The sequence below is a fragment of the Dromiciops gliroides genome, chromosome 1 (genome assembly GCF_019393635.1).
Source record: "Dromiciops gliroides isolate mDroGli1 chromosome 1, mDroGli1.pri, whole genome shotgun sequence".
Classification (NCBI taxonomy): domain Eukaryota; kingdom Metazoa; phylum Chordata; class Mammalia; order Microbiotheria; family Microbiotheriidae; genus Dromiciops; species Dromiciops gliroides.
Genome location: NC_057861.1, coordinates 407233797 through 407257737, shown reverse-complemented (window position 1 = coordinate 407257737; position 23941 = coordinate 407233797). Strand labels below are relative to the sequence as shown.

The window sequence follows — 23941 nt, the reverse complement described above, 5'->3', positions numbered from 1 at the left end:
ATTATTTTTTTAAATTTCCATCTTCAGTCTAAACAGCTATTTTCTGAATCCATCCATTAAAGTTCTATCTTAATTTCCCACTGTGGCATAGAGATGAAAACAGATTCTTGAATGAGTCAATAAATAGTAAATATTAACTAAGAATTGACTACATATCAGGCACTTCGGGCACAAAGGGCAAAAACAAGTCATTCTAAGTCTACAACAAGCTCACATTCTAATGAAGAATACAACACATAAATTGGTGGTCAAAGAAGGGCATATTGGTTAAGACAGGGCCACTGGAAGCAAATTAACACTTCCTCCAAGAATGGTAGGAGAGTTGAGTTCACCATGATCCATGATAATAATTAGGGAAATGCAGGAAAGACCTCTTAAAGGAACTGGTACTTGATCTTCATCTTGTAAAGAATTAAGAGTTACAAAAGGCAGAGGTTAGGAGGGAAAGCATGGCAGGCACGGGAGACAACCTGCACAAAATTACCCATGAATGAGGTGAAGTGTAATATACAGGAAATTCTGGTTATTAGATTTGGCAATAAAAAGTGAGTTGGTGACCTTGGAGATAGAAGTTTTTGTCAAGTGCTTAGCACAGAGCCTGGCACGTAGGAGACACTTCATAAATGTTTACTGATTGATTGAAATGCAGGTGGCAGAAGCCAGATTGCAAGGGGTTGAGAAATGAGTAGAATGAAAGGAAGTGGAGATAATCTTTATAGATGGCTAAAAATAACTAGGAAAAGAAGGAGGGAAAAGAAAAATTATAGGATGGTAGGTGGATACAGATAGCAGAGTCAAGTAGAGTGTTTTTTTAATAGATATGGGATATCTGAGAATATTTCTATGCAGTGCAGAGACATAGAGATGGAGAGAGACAGAGAAAGTGAGAGAGGGAGAGACAGAGAGACAGAGACAGAAAGAGAGAGAGAATATGATGGCAGAAGGGTAAAACTTCCAGAGGAGATGAGAGGGAATGGGATCAAGGACAAAAGTAGAGGTGTGTTGATCTTAGCAAGAAGGACCTCAAAGACTAAAGCAAAGGAGAAGAGAATAAGGGGACTTGAAGCAAGGAATTACAGAGCAGAGACAGCTCATGAGGGATGGTTTCAATTTTTTTAATGAGGTGAAGTTCTTTGTTAAGAAGGAGAAAGTGAGGGGGATGTTATTTTAGGGGCGAAGATGAGGTTTGAAGTATCTTTATGAAGACTGCAATAGAGTCAAGGGGACAATGAAAGGATTGGCAGGTGGTAAGGAGGACCTAGTAGTGATTTTTGTTGTTTTTTAATTGTTTAAGTTGTGTCACAGAATTTGTGACTCATTTTGGAGTTTTCTTGGCAAAGATACTGAAATGGTTTGCCATAATCCTTCTCCACCTCTTAATTGACTTGCCAGCCTCACATAACTGCTAGGTTTCTGACTTCAGATATGAACTCAGGAACATGAGTCTTTCTGATTCAAATCTAAATGTTCTATACACTGTGCTACCTAGCTCTACCTAGTGGTGATTACATAAAATAAATCTGTAGTTGACCAATTAGCACCCAGTGACATCTTCCAGTGGATAGAACATCCCTCAGCATCAGGGGCCTCCTCATCCTAGAATATCCCTCTGCCACATTGGCCCCCTTTTCCTACTGGTGAGTTCTTTCAAAGCCCTCCATTGGGGAGGGCAGGTTGGCCATATTTTATTATGTAGCAATAAAAATTCAGAAATACAACAATCAAAAGTTGGTGACCAGGTAAAGAATATTCTTAGACTCAGTAACTCATAAAGACAATCTATGAAGACAGTGGGAGCTGGAGTGGGATGCTAGGGATCTCACCGTATTCAACCTGCAGAACTGAGAAAGTACGCTCAAAAAATCACATACTTGTAGAGAAATGAAATATGAGATGTATTAAGAAACATTCATTACAACCAAATTCCAAATTTAATGCGGTCCTCCTACAAAATGCAACAATACATCATACTCATAACAGCATGATGTACTCAAATATTTTTAAATAGAAAAAAGGTCCTTGAAATGGGAATAGACTTGAATTTTATTCATTTATCCATTTATGAAGTCATATATGATTTTTTCTAAAGAATAGGAATGTTTTCTTTCTCCCTCCCCTTTATTCATTTCTACAAGATATGTGAAATAACTGCAAATTTATTTCTAAAAACAAATGATTCACCAAGGATTTCCCCAAATTCCTCAGAGAATCTGTTGCTTTCCTTGAAATTCTGCTGGGAAGTTTTGTTCCTCAGGGAATTTCTCAGGGTTAAAATCCTCAATTGGTAAAGGTGGAGGTGGCCAATGGCAGGCTTTAGCTCCCAAGTTGATTATCTCTCACCTCTTGGGATGATTCTAGGCCTAGCAGTGGGCAAAACTGCAGAGGTCAAAACAATAGCATTGCTGACCCATCAAATAGCTATTTAGTAAGTATTATAATAAGCTAGCTATCTCTATTAACTAATTCCTTCTCGCACTTACATATGCTATTCCCAATTAGCTATATTTTTAAAGGAATAGTTTCTCTAAATTATTTGTTCTTCCTGATATGAATGTTCTCTTTCTCGTTCATCACCTAGTTCAAGACTCACTCGTGCCTGTATTTGTGTGTGTGTCTGTGTGTATTTACCGTATTCTTTTTTTTTTTTTTTTTTTTTGCAGGGCAATGAGGGTTAAGCGACTTGCCCAGGGCCACACAGCTAGTAAGTGTCAAGTGTCTTAGGCCGGATTTGAACTCAGGTCCTCCTGAATCCAGGGCCGGTGCTTTATCCACTGTGCCACCTAGCTGCCCCTCCCTTATTCTTAGTATATGATAAATATTACTTAAGAATCCACACATCTACACAGTTACAACTATCTAGTCCTCAAACTCCCCACTTTGACCTGAAGTACTTGGATTATTGAGGTAAAAGATACTCTTTTTAAATATTCTTCAGACTTTGAACTAGGTGGCACAATGTGTAAAATGTGGGACATGAAGTCAAGGATATATGAGTTTGATTCCTACCTCAAACACTTAGTAGCTATATGACCCTAAGCCAGTCACTTAACTTGACTCCACCTCATTTTCCTAATCTGTAAAGGGAAGGGGGTAATATGTATCAGGAGCTATGCTATATGATGAGGATATACACACACAAAAATGGTAAAAGTCCCTACTCTCAAGGAATTCAGTCTAATGGGGATGACAAATCCAAATAACTATATACAAATAATCAACAGAATGAATGCACTATAATGAAAGAGGATTAGGAAAGCCTTCCTGTAGAAGGTAGGATTTTAACAGGGAAAGAAGCCAGGGGAGCCAGGAAGCAGATATTGGGAAGGAGCATATTTCAGCCATGAGAAATAACCAGAGAAAATGCATAGAGTTGGGAAATGGGAGAACTGTACATTAGAAAAATTAGTTTAGCAGTTGTAGACAGGAGGGGTTGGAGCAAGAACAGACTAGAAGCAGAAAGACCAATTTGAAATCATTGCTATGGTTAGAACAGAGATGATGAGAGTTTGAATTAGGGTAGTGGAAATGTGTATGTAAAGAAGTTGTATTTGAGTGGAATTGTGAAGATAGAAATGATAAAATTAATAAATTGATTGGAAAAGGAGAAAGAGGGTAAGATAGAGAGGGAGAAGAATCCCAAATAACCCTGAATTTATGTAATTCAGAAACTTGGACAAACCAGTTTCAATCAGGTGGCAGGACCTGAAAGCCATATTTCAAGGGGTTGAGAGGTAAAAAGGAACTAAGGAAGTAGAAGAAACAAGTTCAGGCAACTTTTTCTGAGTTTGGTCCCACATTTGCTTTTTGATCAGTATGGTAAAATTTACAGCCATTGGAGCAATCATCTAATCAGGATCCTAACAATAACAAACTATAGCTATGCATCTTTAGGAGTTATGAATTAGCACACAAAGTGGACAAATTAATATACTAAGCTCTAGTGTAGAAAGATAATTCATAGCATTGTGACAACTTGCATGATCATTGGGCTGGCAGAACTCAGCTGACAATGTTGCCATTCTCCTGTGTGACTAAATAGAGTGACATTGACCAGCAGTCTTGTCCACATTATGCTTATGAGAAAAGTGGCTGTGACATTTCTAAGAATATGGGATGCCAGGCTTAATTGGTGAAAAATTCAATCAGACTATTGCAAAAGTTTAACACAGCTGAGTAGGCTGTTTTTTCAGTACAAACAGATGGCAATGATTTTTAGGCAAAGGGGATGACATGTTTTTGTGAAATATGATTAACATCCTAAAACTTGATTCTAACTGAAGAGAGGTAATATAACCATATTTGGGTGCTTTTTTTTACAAGTGCTTTTTGTCTAGGTACTGATTTGTGATAGGTATTTGATTCTGTGTGAATTTGACAAATTCAGGTATTGTTAACTTGCAAGTATGTTGAGATACTTGACAAGAGATACAGAAATGCAATGTTACAGAAACCCAGAACTTTAAAAATGACAAATGAAAATTAAATGGAAAAAAAATCTTCGGTTCACTAAAATCCTGGTTACAACAAAAAAAAAAAAACCCTTTCAAATGCCACTGACTTTTATACATCACCATATATAGATTAATTTCCTACTCCTAAATACCCCCACAGTGTTTCCAGCAGAGTCCTTGTGGTATCCAGGACACTGATTCAAGCATGCCTTGTGGTCATTGCTCTCTCCTGTTATTTGCCTACAATGAGCTCTCCAATAATTAGGGCTGAATACACTGCACTTTTTAAAATTAAACCAAGCCTCTGGGAAAGAATCATGGAAATAGATGGTTAAAGGACATCCAGGCAATTAACAAGCATGATAAAGTTAAAAATTAAAGATGCCAAAGTAGGTTAAGAGCTTTTTTTTTTCCCTTTTTCTCACCCCAGCCTCCTCCACCCACCAATGTTATATGTTAGTACCTGGGAGACTCTCCATCAGCTTGATAGCAAGAGAATAAAAGAAGGAAGGGGTGGGGGAGGCAGGGATGGAAGGAGGAAAGAAGAAAGGAATAAAACAAGAGAGTGGAAATAAAGAAAAGGAAAATATATAAAGAACAATGTAGATTCCATATTTCAATAAATTAATTCAGATTTGATTTAAGTTGTTTACAAAGGAATTTTTTTCTAATTTAAATGTTGCTAGACATAACTAGACAAAATAAATTGATAGTAAAACCTCCGACAACCTATCCTGATGGGGGAGAAACAGGTTTAAGTTCATGAAAAACATAGCAAACCTCTAAAAATGAAATGGATTATATATTTTAAGATCTTCACAATCTGAATTTCACCTCTCCAGATTTTTATAATCCCTCTCAACACTCTGTACTTCAATCCAACTAAATTGGTTAATGTTCCCTATACATCACATTCCATCTCCCACTACCCCCATGCCCTAGCACAGGCTGTCCCTCAATCAGAAGATGTCCTCCCTCCTCACTGCCACCTTTTGAAATTCATAGCATCCTTCAAGACTCAGCTCAAAAGCATTATGTTTACATACACATGCACACATATATGGATATATGTGTATATATGTCTATGCATATGTATGTGTATACATATACACATATAAATGTATTTATCTTTATAAATGTTTCCAGCCAATAGAATATAACCTCTTTGAGGGCAGGGACTGTTTCATTTTTTACTTTACATTCCCAGCCTTGCATAATCATGGCAAAAAGTAGGTACTTACTAGATGCAAATTTATTAATTGAATGCCTTTAAGCAAACTAAAGGGGGATAATGTAAATATTATACACCTTTAGTAAACTTTTCTCAGGAACACAAAAATGCAACACTTTCAGAACATATGTTTCTATAAACTATGCATATCACTTCATGGACTTCTAAGTCTAGAGCAGGAAAGGTTTGAAAATAAAATTTAGCCATGTACCAAATGTTTCTTTTTTTTTCGAAATGGTAAATTCAGTTATCATCGATAACCATCATAAGTAGATTTAAAATTACTCATGTCAGGGTCAACTATTTTCCTTCTATTAATTTTATATAACAACCTATTATTTGGGCAAAATCTTTATTAGTGTTTTCCTCTTACTGTTTTGCAATTAATAAGGTTTACCACTGAATTGTTTAGGATGGAGGTGAGGGTCAAAAAAGCATATCTGGAGTAGCTTGCAGTTAAAGTTAAAGACAATACTCCTGTCTCTGAAAATATAGCCCTTTCCTCTATGATATCTGTGGAGATACTGTAGAAATTTCTTCTTCATTATAAACTTGCATGTTAAGGCAAAGCAGGAAAGATAATTGGCCAAACCAAGATGGAAAAAATTAGGCATTACTATTCTCCATTTCTTTGCCATGAGGAATACAGCTATTCTTTTCTTTACTCTGCTAAAGACAATGTTAATTACCCCAGAGCAATGAAATGCTTGCAACTTTCTGGAGAGGTTATGAGAAGAGATATAGCACAAGGTATCCACTGTAACATACTCTAATCCCCCAAATCTTTCAAAGGAAAAGAATCAATTTGATGCCTTTCAACAATCATTTCCTTTTTCCAGCATCAAAGAAGCAAAAGGTATTAATATTCTTAAACACATACATAAATACAAGGTTATAAAGACAAGCAGTTGTTACAAATTTTGTGTACATTGGATTTTATATACAGAATATATAGCTATTGAGTCTATTTTATAAAAGGAAGATTGAAATCAGCCAAACTAGAGACTTGACAGCAAATTGGAAAAACAAAACTAATTACCAGAATTTTTCAGCATCTAAATAGAACTTTTGACATCCATAGAGACCAGTCAGGCAGTATTTCTCATTTCCTAGATTCCAAAGCAAATAAGTAAGTTGGCTCCTCCAATTTGCCCAAATCCATAAGGATGAAAACTAACTTACATTCTTTTTTACAAAAGCAAACACATATGAATAAACTGATAGAAAATGTAAAGTGGATTTTTAGTGTATTTCCCAATAGCAAGTTTTAGAAATATTTACTTTATGTGAAAATAGATTATATTTTTCTTAATAAAATAATTAACTTTCTCCCCTTATTGGTAGCTCTCTTCTAATTTTGTTTTATTTTGTTTATTTTTTGTTATTCCTAAAGACATCTACAAGTATTACAAACCATTATCTTCTTGTCATAATTTATAGATGCAAAGGATTCTCCTTAGACCTGTGGCTTTTATAAAAATATCTTTTCATATGATTTGGAAGTAAATACCTCTTGAAACATTATTGCATTGTGATATATATATATACATACATATAAATACACACATGTGTATATATACATATATTTATATTTACATATGGACAGTCTTTGAAAAAATTGTGAAGTCACTTTGTCTTTCTCCCTTCAATGATACTCATTGGTACTTCTTAAGCACTCTTCATTCTTATGCTATCTCTGATACTGATCAACTCATTTACCCTGAGACGAGTGACTGATAACTAATAATGTTCATCTTGAATAACCTGAATTTTAATGGGGCTCAAATACTTTAGGCAAGCAATAAATTTCTACTTATGGAAACTCAAATATTAACAATATGCATGTGGATTAATTTTGAGAAGTTAATCCTACAAATAACATGATATAAAAGGTATCTACTTCAAAGACAAGTCCAGCATGACAATTTGGCAGGGGGTGGGGGGCGAAGACAATAATGGACTAAAATGTGATTATATAACCACATAACACAGGAAAAAATTGACTTGAATCAGGACTCTATTAAGGAACTCTGTGATTATAGGCAAATTACTTAACCTCTTTGTCTTTAACTTCTTTCTATATCTGTAAAATAATGACATTTAACCAGATCATCTCTTAAGTTTCTTTTCATATCTAAATCCTAAAAGGTCATATCATTTTAGATGCTATAGACAAAAATAATTATGCATTATATAATCCTTTAATCATCAGTCAATTTTAACACATTACCAATGAAGGATTATAAAAGATAAGTAGTATAAAGGATGATATTAGAAAAATGTTTTAAAAGATAAGTAGTATAAAAGATGCTTTAGAGAAATGTTTTAATCAGAAAAGAATATAAGGTGAGAACAAGAGTTCTTTGATGGAAAATATTTCATTGCTATCCTTAAAGTATCAAGCTATCTTAAGGAAGATGATCTATAATTCAGGTGAACCCTCTATAGAGGATTTATTAGAAGGCATAGATAATAATTGAACAGGATAATAGGGAATGGATGCAACAAAGCTACAACACTCATTTAAAAATATATATTGTACAAAATTAGAAAATACACAGGCCAATGAGATGATTAAGACTTGTTAATAACATTATTATTATTATTATTATTATTGTTATTATGGCAATGAGGGCTAAGTGACTTGCCCATGGTCACATAGCTAGTAAGTGTCAAGTGTCTGAGGCTGGATTTGACCTCAGGTCCTCCTGAATCCAGGGCCATTGCTTTATCCACTGCGCCACCTAGCTGCCCCCAAGAACTCCCTTATTTTCCAGAGGAAATGTATGAAAACCTGGCCTAACATATCAAAAATCCTTAGGCCAATAAAAAGCAGATACCAAGCTGACCCAAACACATTTAAGAATTTATGGACCATTTTCTTTTCCTGAGACATCCTTTTCTGACCTTTGTTGGAACTTATCTGCAAAAGACTACCCAAGACTCTAAGTTTCAATAAACCATTATCAGGCTGATTTGCATTGTGCAAATGGAATTAAGATCATCCTATTGCAATCCAGGAAGCAGGGAGTTAATCAATCTCAATAAAGTCATAAAACTTAATTGTCCCGGGACTGAACTGGACCTGCAATGATTACCATGACTCAAAGGTTTAAATACCTTCATTCCCCACGTTAGAGCAAGCTATTCTCTCTGAGAAGCTCCTATACATTTATGTGTACAAGTTTTCCTAAGTAAACTGGTTGTATATATCTATGTCTCACTCTGTTTTTGTGGATAACTTGGGTTTCTCACTCTGGCCGATGGGAGAAAATAGTCTTTCTCACTCTGTTTTTATAAGGGACAGTTTTCTGGTGTCCTTTATTCTGTGTCTGAGGAGAGCAGTTTACTGAACTGTGCTTCACTCTAGTCCTGTAAGCTTACTCTGTTTACCATGGGGACAGTTAGTTTTGACTTTGTCAATGTTAATGAAATCATAGATGTATTGAAATAGTGAGGAATTGTGGGAAGCTTATCCTAGTGAACATTCATTTAAAGCCATAATCATGAGTTACCTATTGTGTATTTCAGAAATTCTATCAAATGATTTTGTCTGAATTCCAAACAACAAAAAAATGTTGTTATTGTTCAATGAGGAGCAGAGCTATCAGAAAAGGCACAATAGCAACACTAGAAAACTTCAGTCATCCTCTAGCAACAGAAGTGTGAATTACTCCAAACAAACAAATGAGAAAAAAAATGTCCTATATGTACACACATGTCTAGGTGTTTTCACTAATGCTATCTACATTTGTGTCAGAGTGAACCTAAGTTGATATCAAAATTGGTTTGTTGCTACTTTTCTTATCCCATTTCATTGTTGTTAGTTCTGTTATTTTTCAGTCATATCTAACTCTTCATTACCTCATTTGAGGTTTTCTTGGCAAAGATACTACAGTGGTTTGCCATTTCCTTCTCCAGATCATTTTACAGATGAGGAACTAAGGCAAACAGGGCTAAATGACTCGCCCAGGGCCACACAGCTAGTGTCAAGCCAAATTTGAACTTGGGTCTTCTTGAATCCAGGCAGAGTGCTTTATCCACTGTGCCATCTAGCGGCCCAAATGAAATATTTCTTCCTCGATTATTTTTATGTTTCATGGTTAGTTGAGCCAAAAGAATGGAGACATGGCTTCTCAAAATCAAGCTACAAACTCTTCTTAACAGATTGTAATATCTGCTATATCAGGAACCATTTCATATTTATCTCTGTATCACTTACCATGTCTTGGACACAGTAGGTAGCCAAATATATGTTGAATTAAATAGAATGTATATATCCTTTCCAATATTTGTATTTCAGTCATTGAACTACTTATTTAAGAAAAATTCAGTTCTTAGTTACAAACTCCTACTGAATCTTTCCCTTATATTTATTTATCTCTAGGTCTCTACAAACTCCATAAACATCAATTTAGTAATTTAAGTTTCTAAAGAACTAGGCCAAAAAATTCCATCAAAGATAACATGATATATATTCCTAAATATACTGCATAACATTATGTTAAATTTTCATAATTTCCTAAACTTGCATCACATCTTAAAATGATTTTTACCAAGACTGAAGAGTGTTTACTACCATGTACTCCAAATTAGAGGGTTTTTTCAAATTAGCGTTTATAAGGTGTTTTCCTATTCATTGTTTCATTAAGTATGTGAGTTGGTCATGTGAGTATTATTAATCCCATTTTACAGACAAGAAAATAGAGACCAAGTTATTTTCCTAAAATAACCTAGCTAGGAAGGGAAGGAATCGTTACCAGAACCCAGATCTCTTAGTTCCTTTTCCAAGGCACTTTCCTTTATACCATGTGGTCTCCCAGGTTAATGAGGAGAAAGTTAATTTATCTGTTTGAATTGAATGGTGTGAAATTAGACAATATATGAATTATATAATAAAATCTCATAAATTTTGAATAAAAAAAGGACACTTTGAAGCGTACTTCATGTGGTTTTAGCCTACTTGAAAATAATACTTCTTTAAACTAACAATGAACAATCCTCTATGTCAATAAATTAAAGTATAACTTTGCTGAAACAAAGGAATGTGTAAAAAAGTGATAAAAATTCTACATTAAAAGATACTTCAATATTCTGAGAAACTATGATTTTATCAGGACAAATGGAACTTTCACCAATTCAGTTCACAAACTCTCTATGACTCTTTAGAGAAATGCTATGAACAACAACAACAAAAAAAAAGAATCATTACCTTGTGGCCAATCTCAAGGATGAGTCTCTCAAGAAATATCTAGATTAATTCTTAAACACTAAAAATAAACACATTTAATATTTTTGTCAAAAGTGATTTGTGAACTTGATATTTTAATGCTCCAAAAACAAAAAATAAAATAAAAAACAGTCCTATCATATATAAATTTTGTGGCTGGACTACTAAGAAGAGATTCACATGTATATAATGAACTAGCTGGATTAATGTTTTGTTTCATGTGGCATGGAAAACTCAATACATGAGTCCCTTACACTGTAGTTAAGGTTTCTTCTGGTTATGCTAGCTTTTTTTGCTTAAATAATAATAATTGTCATTTATAACATGATTTAACATTATAAAAAACTTTATATATTTTATTATATTTGAACCTCACAACTATCCTGTTAAGTGTTTTATGGGTAGGTCCCATTTGTGAAAATAATGAATTATGTGAAGTGAGTGCATGTATTCAATTTTTCAATATTAAATAATAATATATAAAATATGGTATTTGTTTCCAATGCAATGGAAATATGCAGTATAAATCCTTCACTTTGGAAGAATTCATTATTTGCCCCAATTGGAACCTCCTGTATTATCAATTCTATTTTACAGATGAGGATGAAAGTGTTTAAATTATTTGCTCAGGGTTATAGTGTTTGTAAGCATCTAAGATGATGTGTAAAGCTAGGGATGTCATCCTGATTCCAGGTCATTATTTTCTCCACTTTACTTTGCAACCTCTGGATTCTAACTCCTCAAGGACTGGGTCTCTCTAGTCTTTCATCTTTGTATTTCTAATTCTTAGCACAGTGCCTAGAACATGGTAGGTAGTTAAGAAATGTTTGTTGAATTGAGTTAAAGGGAAGCAATGGCATTGACATGGAGATTCAAAATGGGTTATTGAAATGATGTAGGATTGTTGTTTTGTTTTGTTTTTTCCCTGTCACTATGTATGTATGTATATTTATACAGTATTTTTTAATGGGTAGGTCAAATTTCTGACTGATTTTATTTTGTTTAACCATCAGGATCAGCCTTTTCTTTTACAAGCATTGTTAATTTTTTCTCTGAATTTTTTGGCAGAGTTCACAAGAAATTTACATTTTCAAAAGATACATAATCTGCCTCTTGGTCTTTCTCATGTATTACACAAACAGCTTGAATTTATCGAATATCTTTCCTCTAGGGAACTTCAAGTGCTTGATATGTTATTTCCATTTTCCTAACAGTGGCCATGTGAGGTAAGAAGCAATTAGGTATTATTATTCCTATATTCAGAATAAGGAAATTGAGACTCTAAGAGGATGAGTAATTTCCCCCAAGGTCACAAAGATAGTCTGAGGAAGCACAGGGACTAGAACTCTGATCTGAGTATAGCCTTATAGTTAATTCTACTGAAGTGTGACTTGAGACTGACAAACAAGACTAGTAATCATATGTGTCAAAGAGTCTCACTACTTTAAAGTCAAAATTTGTACAATATTACTAATGTCAGATCTGCATAAGCTAACAATTTGTGTATATACACATAGTGCATACAGTTTTCATAATTTTGATAAACTAATTTACAAAAGACAGTTCAATTTAAATCCTACATCACATTCCTACTACGTGTATGAACCTGGGCAAGTCAAATCCTCTCTGGGCTGGGCCTCAGTTTCCTCATCTCTAAAATGAGATGGTTGGACTTGGTGACCTTTAATATCCCTCACGGTTCTAAATGTATGAGCCTACAAGCCTGTGAAGTGATCAATTTATAAGACAGTATGTTTGAAAAAATATGGAATAACAACCTAGTGAATCTGAACAGAATAGTCTAGCTCTTTTTGTTGTTCTTCCTGTTGCCCAAATTAATCAGATAACAATTCAACCTTCTTTGCTTTGACTGTGTTAATCCACCCTTCATCTGGGTGTCATTTTTAGATATATGCCTGAACTACAACAACATTAGATAATTACAAAGAGTTCCCTTGAAAGTACTAGAATATTTTTACAGGTAGCACAAATAGAAGGAGAAAATAATTGAATGAATTTCAGGGCCTAGGAAGTTTTGCATAGAACAAGGCAGAGGCTCCCAGAGTGTAAATGGGAAAATGAAAAATTTTATCTGAATCTCTGAACACCTAATGGTAGGCTATGAACCAAATTGTCTCCACAAAGAAATTTATTTTTAGAAGTGGAACTCAAGTGTCTAGTGCAACTGGAAATAATTTAGTTTCTTAGCATATGCAATTTTTCTCTCATTATCCTTCAATGTGCTCATTAAATATATGGTATCCACCTAAGTCATATGTTGTCATTTATTTACTCCAGAATATAAAACAAGAATGAATGCTATAAACCCTGTTCAGTCTCTCTGTGTATCTCTCTCTCCATCTCTCTCTGTCTCTTTCTGTTTCTCTCTGTGTCTGTTTCTGTCTCTCTTTGTCTCTGTCTCTGTCTGCCTCTCTCTCTCTCTCTTTTTCCTCTCTCTTGTTAATAATCTGACATAATCTAGTTTACTATAAATGCCTCCGTTTGCCAAACTTAATAGTAGCAATAGTTCTTATTTCTAAGTACTAGAAAAGTCAGAAGGATTTTCATGCTAATGAAACAGAACATTGGCAGAGGAATTTTTCTAATTATGCCAATACACTTCACCTGTCTAAATTTCAGTTTCTTCAACCTATACAGTGAAGAGGTTGAAACAGATTAAGAGTTCTTAGCCGTTCTTGAGTTATGGGCCTTTTTGACAGTCTGGTGAGATCTGTCTTTTTCAGAATAATGTTTTAAATGCATAAAATAAAACATGTAGTGTTACAAAGAAAATCAGTTGTATTAAGATAAAGATACTAATTTTTTTTAAGTTCACTGACTCCAGAATAAGAACCCTTGGCCTAAATAATTTTTAAGTGCTCTTGATTATAGTAATCAAGTAAATATCTATAAAATGCTTTCTACCAAAACATGAGGGATTATTTTAAACTTTTAGTACTTGCAACAAAATTTTAAATATAAAAATTTCTACCTTTTAAATGTAACCTTGTGATAAGTATGTATTTTAACCAATTATCCCCATTTTTTAAAAAAGAGACACCTGTTGGTGAAAAATTTGATCAGGAAAAAAAGATATTTTGAAAGTACTTTTAAAACAAAAATAAACTGTCACTTTACTTTATCATTTGGTATAATTACAGAGATAGGATTTATTCCATTTAAGAGTTTTAACTAGTATAGAATATCCTTGAAATTCACTATAACAGTCTGTTAACTATGAACCAATATAAACCCTATATCCTCCACTGAGCATTTTAGTTTAATTGAGCTAAGTACATAATCCATTATTTTTTCTTATGCTGCCAATAGATTCAATGACTAAAACAGTTGCTTAAATTATGAGTAGGAATATTCAAATCCTGGGAAGACAAAAACTTGTTCTGGCTTCCACACTCAGTATTCCAAGCTGGATGGTGAGAAAATGAAAGGAAGTATTCCAGAGAATTGACAGTGTACATTCAGTGCAAAGACAATATAACAGTTGGCTAATTAGACCTTAAACCCCAGAAGGTTTAATTGTTTTCTTGTGAGAGGCTCCTGGAAAAAAAAGGTCCCTTTATGGCTGAAATGCGTAATGTAGGTGGAACTTCCCTTCCCTGATGTACACACCAGTGATGGAGAATTCCAGCATCAACACAGGATTGGCTGTGATACAATACAGAATCAGAGTGCCAGAAATGGAGGCAACATGCATCAGGAAGTGAATCATGGCCTCTGGAGTGTTTATGTAGTACACAAATGAGCTTTTCACACCAGAGTTCACACTAGTTAATGAAAGGCACTGGAAGGAATTAAGAAGGTAAGGCATCAGTCCACCTACCTTATCAGAACAGAATTTGTTAGCATGATATAATTCAAAAGATTTTTAATTAAAAATATCTATGCACTATCTAATAAAGTAATGGAGATCCCAGAAATAGTGGCCATCACAGAGTCACCAGAGAATTAGCAATGGTCAAAAACAAATTTATTTATTTAAATATTGTAATCCATTTGAAATGTCAGAGTATCTGTCATAACAATTCAGGATTGGTGAGATTCAAGAACTTAAAACACACCATAACCTATTGTACAAAAACAGCTACAAAATGGCTATTTCAGCTGATTAATCAGCTGTCCGTTTCTTGTAAATAAAACATTAAGATATTGGATAGATTTTTGAGTTTTTATCTAGTTATCATCATAGCAGCCTCATCTACATCTTCTCTTTCAGTTAGAGGGGAAGGGGATGGGTGGTGCTAGCATCATTTATCTGATATTTATAGAGGGAAAAGTAGAGCCTCTTCTGCCCTACTTTTATTTTGGAAAGGCTCTCCTGTCAGACATAGCATTTGCACTCTCAGATTCTACAGCTGTAGAGTAAATGAACTAGCTACTCCCACTTAACAGTATTGCACAGCTACATCCTCCCCTCTTGTCACAGGTGGAAGTACATCATATGTATGAATGGTAAAAATCTCTATCAAAATGGGCAACATCAGCTCTTTCAGCATATCCATATTAATTTTCTGCAGCATGTCCTAGAACAAGGGGACTGTGGTACACAGCAGTATGCAATGTCCATTAAGAGTGAGGGTCATGGTCTCTCCTTGCCATTTAAACAGGACTCAAAAAAATACAAGCACATACTCTTTATGCCTTGTCAGTCCTCACTGGCAAGACAATTGACTTGTTAAATTTCATTATTCTCATTGTCTAAATTAATTCATGGTATTAAGTTAAGCTTTTAAGGAACCATATCAATGCATTTTCCTAAGAGCTTTATTTACTACTAAGGAATATAAAGTACTAGAAAGAAGAAGGTATTACAATTTTACACTTTTGTCTTTTATTCAGCACTTATACAACTTTAATTTTTTTAAAATAACTGGTGCTCTAAGACACTCTAAAATTAATTGTACATTATTGTATTATCATAACCATTTATTAGTTGGGTGGAGAGATTAAAAAATAAACTATTTGCCATTATTTAGCAAAAGGGGAGCCAGTTGTACTTTGGAAGAATGTAGTAAAATGTAACGTGATGTTTATATTTCAAATAAACATAAATAATTGTTCACATAACCATACCCTCAGCTATTTTTTCTTACTATTTATTTAATAACCAAATTATAACTCAATATCAAATATGTTCAATTGATATCTTAATAGTAATGATCATTGACTTAATGCAAATCGATAAAAAAGACAACCTTTTCCATTTATTCAAGAGAAAACTACCTAACCAAATATCTTACATTGATTATTTCCACAGCTAGATGCAGATTGTCTGAAAGCAAGTTATAATATTAGGCATAATCTTATTTCACTTACTTCAGTAAAAGTTGCTGCCATTGTGTTTGAAAAGGTACCTATTGTGATAGACATTTCAAAACAAATTAGAAAGGAAAGGGAATCTCAATATAAAAAAAAAACTTTTGTAACCCTCAAATTTTAAGTAAGTATTTCATTCATTCACAGGAGTTTAGAATGCTTTTACAGTTTCAGATACCTCCCAATCTTTTCTGTGTCTTAGAATGCTATCACTTTGAAAGTTTTATTCTCTCAAAACTTTAACATGCTTATTTGTACATAAATGTACACATTATCCAAGTGCTAATGTTTATTCTTGCTACATAGACTGTATTGGTACAACTTCCATTTTTTAAAAGCACATGTACGTAAAAATTGATGTACATTTCAATGTAAGGGGAGATATTTTGGTGTGGGTTTTTTCAATATCATTTTGTGAAATAAAACATGATAATACTTTTTCTTTAGGGCAAGGATATTTCCAAGCTTAATTCAAGAAGTATATCTCTGTGATGTGGAAAGCATATTTGATTATTTAGCCTATTCAATGTGAGAATCCTTCTAAGCAAACTACTAATGAACTCTACTATAAAGGTTAATAGGTCTTCACATTCCCTTCTACAACCTCATCTATGTCCTTACAAAATTAATCCCAGAAAATCATTCACATACACAAGCTCATATCTGTATACATAGATAAAAGATGAGATGCTGCAAATTTCTCAGAAGGCAAGGGCAATCCTAAGGCTGTGCTTGGCAGCACGACGAATTGTCCACAGCTACTGACATTCAGAACTATGGACAGCTCCTTTTTAGACAAATTTAAAATTATTTCTCTTCTTTTTCACACATAGCTCAAATGGCCTTCTTTTTTAAAGGCTTACAAAGCTGCTGGGGCAACGTGATAACATGTCTTTCCAGAAAGTAGTTATTAAAACAAACTGTTTACATTTACAATCAACAGCTCTGAGTGGAGGTGTTTTTAATCTGCCTACTAAAAAAAAAAATACTGACAAAATCTGAACTATTCCAGCTCATCTACAGACATACATAAGAACTACGTTAAAAAAAAATGGAAAATCCAATAGTGCGTTCAGAAGCTAATCTAAGTGGCTGCTGGGTGTGTGCACACTTATGAGAAGATCTTTTTTCACGACCTTAGTTTCACACTCTCCAGACGGACCTAAAGAGAACATTTCTCCAATGCCAAGACCAGAAAGCCTTGCTCTTTGCTTGAATTCTACACTGGCAGGAGAGTTTAACATCCTGCACCTTTCCCTCCCTTCTTTTCCCAGATTTATTTTAAGTTAAGTAACCTGGGGAGAAGAGAGAACAAGATTTCTTAAGTTGAGCCAGATTTGTAGTCAAGGTCAAATAAGGGTGTTGCTCTCTCACTAGGGGCACTTTGGAAACGCCCCCTTTCCCTGCCTAGGGAACTTAATCTGAGCCCAAGGCTTCTTGTCACGCTCTGGCTGAGAGCCTCCCGGGGCTCTGCATTGGTCTGGATTTTGGATTCTCTAGAAAGCTAAAGCCAGGGAATGTCCAAGTGTTTCTTACCCTTATCATATCACACACAATCTGAAAGGAAGTCTGTGGTAAGATACCCTGTTCACATAAACATATGTAAAACATATAGGCGATATGAAGGATGGACCGACAGAACTTAAAGAGGCACGGTATCAGGTCCTTCATCTAATCACCAAGCTTCCCCAGCCTAACACAAATGGCTTTCTTAGTCCCATGTTCCTTCTCTAGTGGGGATGGGGTGGGGGGTGGGGGGGGCAGGAAAGGTGGGAAAAGAATCACGATTTATCTTAGAGAAGAAAGCATACCAAAAACAACCAGACGCAGAGTGGTGTTGAGAGATCCTAGATGCCCTGGACATCTTTCTGCCCCCTGTTCTACACTTTGTAGCTTCTACAGGTAAAACTTTCCCTGCTTCCACTGAACCCTTTCTGATTTGCAGGTAGCTTTCGTCTCTCCCCCCTCTAAAGTCGGAGGGAAGGAGACCGCTCTCTTAACAGTTGGTCAAGATTAAAGTAATGGTTCTATCCCAGACTTGTTAGAAAGTAGTTGAAGAGAAGTGAGGCACTCCCAGCCATGGCAGCGGCAGACACTGCCACCCCACCCCACCGGCAGCCCCCAGCCCAATCCCGGGGTTGGGGGGAACCTCCCTCCCAAGAGAAAAGGAAGTGAATTTGAGGGAAGGTGGGGCAAGGACCAGACCCCCGCCCCCTCACCTGAAATCACTATAAGGGTGGATAATCCAGAAACCTGCAGTTTTAACCCTTTCCTGCTCCTTCTCCACCGCCTTCTGGCTGCCGAACATGCGAAGGGAGAATTTGTTGACGCCCGGCTGCAGCATGGAGGTGAACTGCCTTTGCATGAAGCCGTACTGCCGCCGGGGGCCCTCGGCATCCTCGAAGCCCACCATGGGGTCCTCGCCTCCGCCAGCGCCCGCGCCGCCGCCGCTGCCCCCGTCCACCTTGAAGCACACTGAGTTGCCATGCTCCTTGGTGCTGCCTCCGCCGCCGCCCCCCGGGGGGCTGCCCAGGTTCTTCTCTGAGGTGGCCCCCGTGGCACCAGCCCCTGAGGCGGGGGGCTTTACAGGAAAGACGCTATTGCCGTCGTCCCGGCTGCTGGACGAGGAGTTGGGCTTCCCAGCGCCTTCCATACTTGGAGGACGTGGTCGGTGAGGGAGCGGAGCTCCAGGCTCGCCGAAGGGGAAAGCAGAAGAAGCAAAGTCAGAAGGGAGCCAAGGCTCGCTGCCCCTGCTCACTCGGGCTCCCCGACTGGCTCCCGCCGCCGCCGCCGCCGCCGCCGCCGCGGCGTTTCTGCCGCTGCTCCTGCTGCTGATGGAGCGAGCCGAGCAGATCCCAGGCTCTAGCCTCTCTCCAACCTGCCTCGCTCGGGCTGCTGGTTCGGCTGCCTCGCTCACCCGGCGCTGCCTTCCCTTCTGCTGCCCTCTGCTGGTGAAAAAGAGCCCTCTCCCTTTCTTTTGCTCCCTCCCTTCTTTCAACACTTTCACCGGACTCCTTCCGCGCGTGACATTGAGCTCAGGAGTCCTTGAAGATAACCCCCTCCCCCTTTTCAATGATGTGAGACAGTTTGTATCTGTGTGTTGGAGTGAAAATAAGAAGTGGGTCCAGGAGGAGCAATGCACGTATCCGTGAGCTTGTGTGTTTCTGTGCTAGACACACACACACACACACACACACACACACACACACACACACACACACACAGGGCGTGTATGGCTGGCTGGGAAGTCCAAGGTAGAATGTTGGAGCAATGTTAGAGAAAGAGCCTGGGCGTGTGTGATGGGGACACTGTGTGTAAAGGGAACTTTGTGTAAGAAGGAGCTTTGAGAGAGTGGAAGGGAAGCTGTTGGTGTGGCCGATACAACCCAGTCTATCACAGAAAGTAGAAGAGCGCAGAAGGGTGAAAGAACTAGCACTGCATGACCTTAAGTGATCAGCTGCTGCTGGTTTTACAGATTAAGGACCTGTAACAGGGAACAGACAACTGACCTCCTTCTACTTCCTCCTATTCTTGTTCCTGGGGTCTTGTCTTTATAAGCAAAGAAAAGGTCTTTTCTCTTAAAGCAACTAGTAAATGGGATCCATTTTTCTATAGCCACCAGGAAAAGAAAAAAAAAATGGATGGTGGAGACCAATCCTTCACTGACCTATCTTTACAAATGAGTTATGTAAGCCATGACACACTAAGGGGCATGTGTTGGCTGGCCAATATTCACCCAAGCCACACTCAGAAATAGAGGTTCTTTCCACACATTTATAAAATGGCTGAGAAAGCAGTCAGGATGTAAGACCCATATAAGGAAAGGGAGGGGAGGAAGTATTCATATAGCACATTAAAAGTACCAATGGGATTTTTCAAAACATGTATCATAGGACACTGGAGAGGAAAGGGAAAATTATTTTGGTCATCATCATCAAACCCATCAGGATGTATTGACTAAAAGTCCATGATATAAACCACAGAAGGATGATTTTTGGCACTGGGCAAGCAGGCCTTATGATTTTAGCCCATTGAAAGACAGGTTGGACCTAGATCAAGATCACTGCACCCTGCAGGAAGCAAAAGCTGTGAGTGTGCCTTTCCCCAATTTGACAATTAGTTAAGTCAAAAGTTGCCTGACAACCATGTTGTAAAAGATGCTATAGAAAAGCTGCTTGAAGGGGATCAGAGATTGAAATAGATCATTTTCTAAGGTCAACTCTTCAAGTTTGTACATGACTCTGGAACAAATAAGTTTTAAGGCAGAACAAAAAGGAGGGTAAGGTCCAGAGTGTGGCACAATGGGTTACCAAAGCAGTAGGTCCTAGGAAGATACAGAGCAGATAAAGGACATCAAGATCCTGAAACTGGAAAGAACTCGAAGATAGCTTCCTTTAGTTTACAACTTTTTTTGGGAGAGTCCCTAGCAACCCATGCAACCAAAAATTATCACAGAAAAGCTCCTTTCACCTCCTCAATTTCAAAAACCTTGACCTTATCCTAAAATTTAATGCAGATTGGTTGCATTTTGTTAAAAACATTTGATTACCTTTTGTGTGTATTGTGACAAGAATATAATAATCTTTCAATTATGTAGGAAAACTTCACCAATTAAATTAACTTTTTATAATATAATTTTCATTAAAATAGCTGTTCCTTTTCTTCTGAACAGCTGCTGAATATTTTTATGTCAACATTAATAGTAGTGTGGTCTATACCCAGACTGAGAAGTTATTTGGGCTCGAATTTTGCTGAGTTTCAAGGTCTGTACATATCTACTATGACAGCTCAACTGCCTACTAAGAACTCAAAATAGTTCTCAGAAATTTCTCCATAATACCACAAATTCATTTATTGAGCCAGACTACATTGCAAATGTTATTCCCCCAAAGTCTGATCTAAATTTTGTTGGTTTTTGTTGGTTTGTTGGTTTTTCCTATCAATATGCAAAACCAAATGGAAATGCTAGCAAAACCAAATGGAAATGCTAACAAAACCAAGATATGTATACAGATTGACTTTAATTTACAAAAAGGTCAAAGATATAGTCTCTCCATGCTACTTGTTGTTGCTGACTTGAATAGGTAGGGTTTTTGTAGAATATCAAAATACAAAAGTTTTTGAGGAGCGAAGAGATTCTGTGGAAGTGAATATGGGAAAAAGAATGAGTCAAAGAAAGGGAGAAAAAAGGAAGAATTTTAGTTTCTTGAGTAAAGGAGAGGAGAGGAAGAGAGATAAGGGGAGAGAAAAGTTTAAAAAACGAAACTATATTTTGATATGTTAGCAAAGTTATTTATCTAGGTTGGTTCTTAGGAGAACATGGAGTCATATTTATTTGATTCTTCTAGATTTTGGTTCAGAATATGAATTGGATCAAATTGGGCTAGAGATTAAAATTATTGGAGCCCTTAATTCTCTGAGCAGAGAGTAGATGAAGTGCAACCCTATCTTTAAGCATCCTCTACATTAACCCTTACTTATCACTCTCCCCCTCAGCCCACATCTTGTTCCTAACAGATGGCTTCTTTTCTTTTTTCTTTTCTTTCCTTTTTTTTTTAATACACTTTGATATACACCTGGTAAAGTAGAAAAGTACTGGGCTTAGTCAGATGGCTCACAGTTCTAACCTTAGTTACTTAGTAGACTGATGTATGACCTTGAGTAAATCATATAAACCAGCAGAATCTCAGCCCTTTCCTAGATAAAATAGAGATTATAATTATCTTCCTATGTGTCCCATAGAGTTGTTGTAAGGGAAAGTGCTTGGTAAACTTGGTAAAATACTATATAAATATGAGTTCAATCAATAATCAATAATAATAATAGACTTATTGATTGAACTCTACTAGAATAAACTATATGAGAGTTTTCTTCTAAGTCATTTTGTAAATGGAAATGCTATCATTTTTAAAGCTGTGCCATTTTACTTTGGAGATGGTATCAAAATTTCTCAGCACTTTAGATGAATCAGACTCATGGAATCTTTGGAGAAAATCAATTGTAAACTGTAAATTTGATGTATTATCTCATGAGAATGTCATATCAGTAGCTGTAATGTATGCTCTTCAGTATATACAAGGACTGTGCATCTTTTAAACTGTTCCTTGTCTCCTTTAATACTCTGGTTAAGATCACATTTCAGGCAGCAGCAGAAGATTAATATGAATCTAAAATAAAATCTCCATGCAGACGTAAGCATATGTGAAATGAGACCAAAAAGATAGATAGGAAGACTTGAGGTTTGACAACTCACTGAAGAATCCTAAATGAAACCTAGAGACATGGGGGATATAACATATTTGAACCCTCAAAAAGCCTTAATAAAGGCTAGAGATAGTTTATTTGTAAGAAACTATGTGTAAATAGTCTCTTTATCCTTTGAAAAAGGTTGATATAGAGAAGAAAGGGGAGCAATGGGTTAAAAGATAATTCACCAGTAAATATTTCCCAGAATCTCTGGAATTAAAATTAGGTAAAATGCATCAGTTTAAAGAACAATGACTTTAATGTCAAGAAACAGTGTTGTTTTTTTCCTTTTGTGTTTAATTACTGACTGACATAAACATTCTTTGATAGATTGATTTAAATAAACACAAACATTTACAAAGCACTTTATGTAGATTATCTCATTTGTTCCTCCCAATAATCCTGTAAAGTCAGCATTATAGGTGTTAGTATTATCTTAATTTAACAGATGAGAAAACTGAGGGTCAGAGGTTAAGTGACTTGTCCTTGTCCTAGGTTACATAACCAGTGAATGTTAGAGCCAGGCTTTGAAACCATCCTTCCTGACTCAAGTCTAACTCCGTGGGGTCTTTCCCTATGATTTGCAGTTAACATTCCCTATGAGTATTGTCTCTAACAATTAGACTGTTATTTCCTTAAGAGCAGGGAGGACCTTGTTTGTTTGTTTTCCCCTATTTATATCTTAAGCTCTTGCTTATTAAATGCTTTATTCATTCATCTTACAATGGCCCTGGAAAGTTAATGTAATGTTGTTGGTAGTGTTTGTTTGGCTGTTGTTAATAACTGTGAGATCTGTATATTCATATAGACTATCCTTTAAATATTACTGTTTGAAAAACCTGACTCAATTTGAAGTTCTGGCTCTTTGGGTCAAGTTTGACCTGTTGCCTTAACTCTAAAAGTATTCCAGATTGTTCTGCTGGTCTGACTGTGTTGTTTACCAGTCAGCAACAAATGTGTGACTTGATTTCAAGTGATGCTTCCATGTACCCCTAAATTATTTCAAAACAGTATGTAGTTGCCTTAACATGAAGTAGTTCATTTCAACATTGTATGGTTGAGGGCTTAAATGCCCCTTACAAAGATCCTATACCATAAAAATCCAGAGAATTCCACTTTTTCTTGTCATTTCAAAGGTATCCCAATAGATTTTCATCTTAGCAAAAATGCTAGGAAAACAGTACCATGCTCTTGTAAAAGAGGATTATAAATTTTGCAGACTGTGAACGAACGAGTCAACAAAGTTTGCTGAAAGGGATTATAATGTATAGTATATATGTATATTTCCCCTTTTCTGAGTCATGAACAATTGGTAACACCTTCAATGTCAATTTTTACTTTCTTCTGACTCAGAGGCAAGACACAGGTTGAGTTGTTTTGTGTTTGTTTCAAAAAATGGTGATGGATTTACACTGATCTACTTACACTCCCTCTTCTGGTCACTTTCGT

The 23941-nt window shown here is 36.2% G+C and overlaps 1 protein-coding gene across 1 annotated transcript in view; it reads right to left on the bottom strand.

Annotated features, from left to right (window-relative positions):
* Positions 1 to 19398, bottom strand: part of HCN1 (hyperpolarization activated cyclic nucleotide gated potassium channel 1) — a 539218-nt gene extending 519820 nt beyond the window's left edge. The window contains exon 1 of the mRNA XM_043977644.1: positions 18466 to 19398. Coding sequence (XP_043833579.1) covers positions 18466 to 18899 — 434 coding nt within the window. The 5' untranslated portion in view covers positions 18900 to 19398. The remainder of the gene's footprint in view (positions 1 to 18465) is intronic.
* Between the last annotated feature and the right edge of the window lie 4543 nt (positions 19399 to 23941).